Source organism: Vombatus ursinus, unplaced genomic scaffold, assembly GCF_900497805.2.
Source record: "Vombatus ursinus unplaced genomic scaffold, bare-nosed wombat genome assembly UNPS02014810.1, whole genome shotgun sequence".
Classification (NCBI taxonomy): Eukaryota; Metazoa; Chordata; class Mammalia; order Diprotodontia; family Vombatidae; genus Vombatus; species Vombatus ursinus.
In genome coordinates this window covers 3,813,415-3,820,033 of record NW_020954588.1, presented here as the reverse complement: position 1 = coordinate 3,820,033, position 6,619 = coordinate 3,813,415, and the positions used below count along the sequence as shown (strand labels likewise).

The window sequence follows — 6,619 nt, the reverse complement described above, 5'->3', positions numbered from 1 at the left end:
TTTTTTTAAGTGTGAAAAAGCTTTTTCTAACCTTCCATGGATAATTTTATTGATCATTAGTGCTTGTTGCTGAAAAGCCAGTATGACAAATTAAACTGGAGCCTGCAACTATAAGAGGAGAGACCCTAACAGTGATTTTAAGGCCTAACTATCCCTACTGCTCTCCAAAAACAAACCCAATTAAATAGTCAGGATGATGATTAGGCAGTTGACAAGTACAAAGGCATTCCACCCTTCAATAAAGGATAAATGAAGTCAGATGCTATCTACCTCCAGAGAAAGAACTGATAAAAAGAAGTACACTGTAGTATGGTTTTACTTTATAAATCTGCATCAAATGGTAGCCTTGTGTAGTGCTGAGGTGGGGAAGGAGAGACAGAGTTCAAAATTTAAAATGTAATTAGTTAAATTTAAAATTCAGGTCAGAGATGTGTACAATACAAAGGTTTATTGGAAGAATCCACAGATTTCTGGAATCATGACATTAGAAGGAAGCTGACATATCATCAATAACAGTTGTTCAATTGCCCTATTTCATTCTCCATCCCTTTGACTTCTCAGACCAAAACACCCTTCCCTGGCCACTACTCACTCCCCTGTGTTTCTTCCCCTACATGAATGATGGTCTCAACTGCTTGAAAATCTCTAAACAAGGGCAGAAACTTACTCTGGCTTAGCCCATCTTCGATAGGTCCAGGGGAGCCGGCCCCAAGTAAATCACTGACTCATGTTAGGGATGAGGGCAGTCATTGGGATCCATGAGGAAAGTGGAATGGGCTGCTTCAAAATGTAGGTGTCTGCCCTTCTTGGAGGTCTTGGATTGCCACTAGCTGGATTGCCACAACCCATACATTGTGTTGGTTGGATGAGAGGTGTCAGACATTCTGCTACAGAACCATTATGCTAAGCCCAAGGATATGAATACAAAAATAAAAAAGGGTGGGCTTCAATTGTTTACAGTCTAACGGGGGAGACAACACACAAGAGAAAGCTTAAATAAGAGAAGAGGGAAAGGGAAGCTATGTACAGGGGCATGATGGAGCATGCTGGGGTGTGATGAAGAAATCCAAAGGAGTACAGGAGGGTGGGAAAGGAAGAGTTGGCTGCCCTAGGTGGTGGAGAACAAGCAATGTCTTCGAAGCAGATAGAAATGGGTGTGGCAGTTGCAGGAGATAAATAGAAGTGAAACAATGCTTGTTAAGAATTTATTTGGCCAGTTCAAACCCAGCCACTTGACACTTGACATTTACTAGCTGTGTGACCCTGGGCAAGTCACTTAACCCCACTGCCTAGCAAAGACAAAAACAAAAACAAAATTGCAGAGGTCTAACAGGTGTCCTTTCTAATCCCTCTAAGTTTTCCCTCTAAGTCTCCTCAGGATCTCATTGCCCAGTAAATCCCTTATTCTGAGACATTCAAATGCCCACTCCCCAAAATAGCCAATTTAGATTAACTCTACTAAATACTAAAATACATAATTTTCTACTTGTCTATGCTTCATGAACTGGATTGGCCCTTAATGGCTGATTGCTGGACTCAATTGAGGAAAAGGAACCTCAGGTGTCCAATAATAAAATGAGATGTTTCAGGAGGCAGTGACTTTCTATTAGCACAATTCTTCAAGCAGCACAGTGACCACCTACCAATGATGCTGTAGAGCAGGTGCCTGTGCTCGTGAGAAGTTAGACCACCTAACTTTAAAGGGCCTTTCCACCTCAAGATTCCATATTTCTCTTTCATTAAATGACCTCTCAAAGTTCCTTTCCAAGTATAATTCAGTGAAAAAGAGGCTGGTTACTGAAGGGAGGAAAAAAAAAAAGTATGATCCAGATGCTTTCAAACTAGTCTGGAGCAACAAGCTAATTGCTTTTTCAAAAAGGCCATTGCTGCCTGGGAATACTGTGACACTGTCGTCTGTGCAAATTAATTTAAGTGTTATGGAAAGGATTGAGACAAAGGACAGAAAAAGAAGCACTCTTTAATGAAAGCTCCTATTTCCCATCTCATTTCACCCTCGTCTGCCTCTGTGTATTTGCATAGCTCATATCTTAGTCTTGGAATGTATTCCTTCCTTAATCTTTCTCATCCTTCCAGGTCTAGTTCAGATACTGTCTTCTCCATGGAGCATTTACTACTTCCTCCATTCACCTCCACTCTCACACCCATCCCAGCTAAAAGTGCTCTATCCCTCACAAGATTTTCCTAGAGCATTTTGTCTGGCTCTCTTGGGGGGGACTTGTCACACTCTACCTTGTATCATACATATTATATATCCCTAGTCAGAGAAATGTTAATAAATGTTTAACAACCAACTCTCTGGGATGGAGAGGAACAGACATGAGCATGATTCACTTGTACATTTAGTCTACATTTCTAGCATTTTCTTCATCCCTTTCTGAAGTCCAGACAGTTAACAAAATAAGTCAAGAGCATGTGCCAATTTCCAAGGTATAAATGGTCACACTAAAATTTAACAAGCTGCTCAGAGATCAGTGTGAGCTGGCTCCAGTATAGTCTTAACCCTGGTAGCCTATAAACTTGGGGACAGAGACTGACATTTTTCATGTTTTGTCTACCTGTTACCTAGCAAAATACCTCATATGTGGTAAGTACTCAATATACGTGCATGAGTGGGGTTGGGAGGGAGAGGGTCACTGTTGGCCACATAGCTTATGAGTGTCCACATAGGTATGTCTAGATGTGGCTTACAGAATGGCATGAATCTCAAGATTCTCCTCCCCTCATCCTTCACAGGATACTTTGATTCCTTCCAGGAAGGGAACAAGAGGTTGGGACCAGAGGCTGGTCACTGCTCTCTTCAGAGAGCTCAAGAAAGAGGTATTAGTCTAAAATTATATGTATCTACCCCTAATTGTTAGACTAGGAGAAATAACTTTTAAGTTCAAGCTAAGGTCTTTAACCACTGTCCCTTAATGGGAAAGGGATGCCCCAACCTATATATTCAAGTCTTGACTCCCTTCTCATCAAATGGAGTTCTACAAAGAATATATGTAGCAAATAGCAAATAAGCCCACTTCTCCAAGTCAACAGCAAACAGAAATAAGAAAAGGTATACAGATGAGAATACGTACCAGACAATACACATAGTGAATGACCATTCCCGCTGAGAGTATGTCATCTCCACTCAACCAAGAGAGAGAGAGTCCTGGAATCTACCCAAAGGGAAATTCTCCAAAGTCTCTATCCGCAGATAGGGACAGGATTGAAGTGCTGACTCCTCCACATGACAGCTTCTTCCCAGAGTCTTTCTGTCCCTTCTGGTGCCTTAAAAGAATCTGGAACCATGTATCTTTTTTTCTCAAAGCAGGATCTCTCTTCTCTCAAATTCTTGCCAACTTTGAGCCTATAGAATTGATCAATAAATCTCCACCAATGAGGAGAGTCTTATGCAGGTGGATTTTGAGACGTGGGTTACACATGTTTCTTTAATATTGAGTTGAATTAAATTAGCCCATTTGCTTTCATCACTCTCCATTCTTATATTTTATTTTTGTTGTATTAAGACCTAGTTCACAATTGCCAACGACAAACTTATTTTGCGTAAGTTTCTACAGGTATGTGATAAAGAGAAATGATAGTTTCTGTCCTCAAGGAGTTCATATTCTCCTAGAAGTATACAATATAAATAGAACATAGAGTTCAATTACTGAATTGTTGGTCTTATATATATACCTGGCTGCCAGGGTGAAAATGAGTCCAAAATGCCTGCTTTTACTATGTGGTATTGGGTACAATTAACCAAGTAGATTGGGAGTGGTTCCCTTATTGATGTTAACTGGATTGCTTTAGCAGAAGAAATGGTGTTCCTCAAACCAACCCTATACAATCCCACTTTTTCTGTAGGTTGGCATTCTTTTTTTTTTTTTTTGTTAGGCAATGGTGTTAAGTGACTTGCCCAGGGTCACACAGCTATTAAGTGGTATGTGTCTGAGGGCAGATTTGAACTCAGGTCCTCCTGAATCCAGGGCCGGTGCTCAATCCACTGCACCACCTAGCTCCCCCTGTAGGTTGGCATTCTTGATCAAAACATTGATCTAATATGTTTTTGGTTTTGTTTTGTTTTGCTTTGCTTTGCTTTAGTGAAGACAGTAGACACTTTGAAAGAAGAGGAAGGACACAATTTTTAATGGCAGTTTAGTTTAGTTTAGTTTATTAAGGAATTTCTAAAGCAGGTTGTCTTGCATCTATTAGTGCATGTTAGCAGTAGGGGAAAACTTATTAAAAAGCATGGGGTAATTACAAAAAGAACAGAAATACCAGAGTAGAAGCTACAAGGGATTATACATTTCAAAAGAAGAAAATGTTAGAAATCATCATACCATTTTGTTCAATTCTAAAAAAAAAATTTTATAACTATTCTTATAAAATTGGTCTATGGGACTTTTAAATGAAAAGATTAATAATATCCTTTTACACATGAAACAAGATCATAAAATCCATTATATACAAACAGTTTAAAGGTCTAAATATATAATCACTGGTAACATGCATGTCAGAGAGGAGAAGATTTTGTACAAAGGAAGAAAGTCTTACCTTCATGCTGGGCATGTGCCCCCAGCAGGTCCTTTGTGACATTTGGCTCCAATCACTCCCCTCTAGCAGCAGCATTGCTTTTTGCAGCAGCATTTCTGCTGGCAGCAGCATTTCTGTTGGCAGCAGCCCTTGCCACAGCCACAAGAGCCACAGGAGCCACGGCAGCAAGTGCGACGGCAGCAGACAACCGTGGGGCTACAGCAGCCCCCACAGCAGCCACAGCAGCAGGGGCAGCAGGCAGAACAGCAGCCCACACGGTAGCAGGTGCAGGTGGTACAGCCACCACAGCCGCCACAGCCTCCACAGCCACCGCAGCCGCCACAGCCACCACAACTGCCACAGCCGCCACAGCCACCACAGCCACAGCAACCCATAGTGTCAGTACAGAGAGTTCAGATGAGGCGAAGAGGTGAGAGGTGAGTCAAGTCTGATGTTCTTCTTCTGCAGGACAGCCCTTATATACCCTCCTGGAGGGACACAGCCCAGGACCCATGACACTGTTGTTTATTTCATTTTCTATGGGAGACACCTCTTGTTTACTTCCTCACATGACTTTTCAGCTTCATTAAATTGCTTATTTTAGTTTGCCCCAAACTAATTTGTTTTATAAATGTTTTCAAAGAATGTAAAAAAAAATAACTAAAATTTTTAATGGAAAAGCCTTACTTTTTTCAAAGATGTCTCTTCAATTAAAGTCTCAAACTCATGTGCAAAGTCATCCATCTTGGCATAAAGATCAGAATGGCAATGTGCCATTTGCAATGAATCCTTGGATTCTTCCCTAATGTAAAACTATCTTCCTCTCAAGAGACTTTCCAAAGCTATCCCCCAATATTACTTTCACCAAAGACCACATCAGAGTCTAAAATGTAGGTACTCACTTAAAGCCACATCACAAATTCCATTTTTTTTCGCACAGCGGGTTGTTTTCTTTTTTAACTCTTTTGTCTGCTTTCAAGCTTCCACATATCCCTAAAAAAATAGGAAAAAGGCCCTGGTAAAGAAAATTTAAGGCATGGATTGTGAAAAAGGTTCATTATTGCTGGCTTTCTCCTGTTCAAATAGAACACTCCAGATGAGCAGTTCTCAGACTTTTTTGACCTCAAGACCCCTTTGCACTATTAAAAATTATTGAAGATCCCACAGAACTTTTGTTTATGTGAGTTACATCTTTCAATATTTATCATAATATAAATTAAAACATCTTAGTATTATTATGAAAGTAGCTTTGACCTCTCAGATGCCCTGAAAGGGTCTCAAGGATCTCCCAGGGCTCCCCAGACCACACTTTGAGAACCACTGACCTAAACTTTCCTGCCCACAAAATCCTCTTCAATATAGTCTGTGGAATTCTCCACAATTCAAATCCAAATAGGTTGATTGGGTGCCCTCTGGGTACACAAATATAGACAAGATAAGGCCTGTGTCACCCAAAAGCTAACAGTGTAGTAGGAGAATTGGCACCACAGGAATTACAATGCAAAATGATGCAGGAGAAGTGCTTCTAGTAGATTTAGAGAGATAAAGAACTTGATGGTTATCTAATCCAACCCCTATTTTTTGATGACAGTATTGAGGAGTTAAGATGCTTGTCCAAAGAACCAGATGTTCAACTGAAGCCCACAGCGATCTTCCCAAGGTCACTCAGATGGTTAGTGGTACAGTACGATTTGAACCCGAGCCTTCTCACTGTAAATCCAACATTCTTTCCACAACACAATCCTGCCTCCCCTAAGAAAAGGGTGCAAAGGAAAGGTGGTGCATAACTGTGCAGGGCCTTGTTGTATATGTTTGAACTCTTGGTTGGCAATAGGGAGTCACTGATAGGTTTTGAGCAGAGGAGTGATGGACTTAGTAGGAAGAATATCAACATAAGAAAACTTGTTAGGATGCTCTGATGAGGTATCTCGATGCCGTTCACAGTTCTGTGCCTAAAGTAAAGTAAATTGGATCCAGATTCTGTCTTTTGGCATTGTGAATCTTTGGTGTCTTCAAGATTTTCCACAGTCTCCTCCATAATGAGTTTCACTCCTCAGCTTACCTCGGGGAAACAAAAATAGGAAGT

General features: G+C 40.7%; 1 protein-coding gene across 1 annotated transcript; it reads right to left on the bottom strand.

Annotated features, from left to right (window-relative positions):
- Nucleotides 1-4,616: 4,616 nt before the first annotated feature.
- Nucleotides 4,617-4,928, bottom strand: LOC114053149 (small cysteine and glycine repeat-containing protein 5-like). Its single transcript, XM_027876048.1, has one exon. The coding sequence runs from the start codon at nucleotides 4,926-4,928 to the stop codon at nucleotides 4,617-4,619; it is 312 nt and encodes a 103-aa protein (XP_027731849.1).
- Between the last annotated feature and the right edge of the window lie 1,691 nt (nucleotides 4,929-6,619).

Coding starts and splice junctions, on each gene's coding strand:
- LOC114053149 (XM_027876048.1), bottom strand. CDS start 4,928: ATGGGTTGCTGTGGCTGTGGTGGCTGTGGCGGCTGTGGCAGTTGTGGT.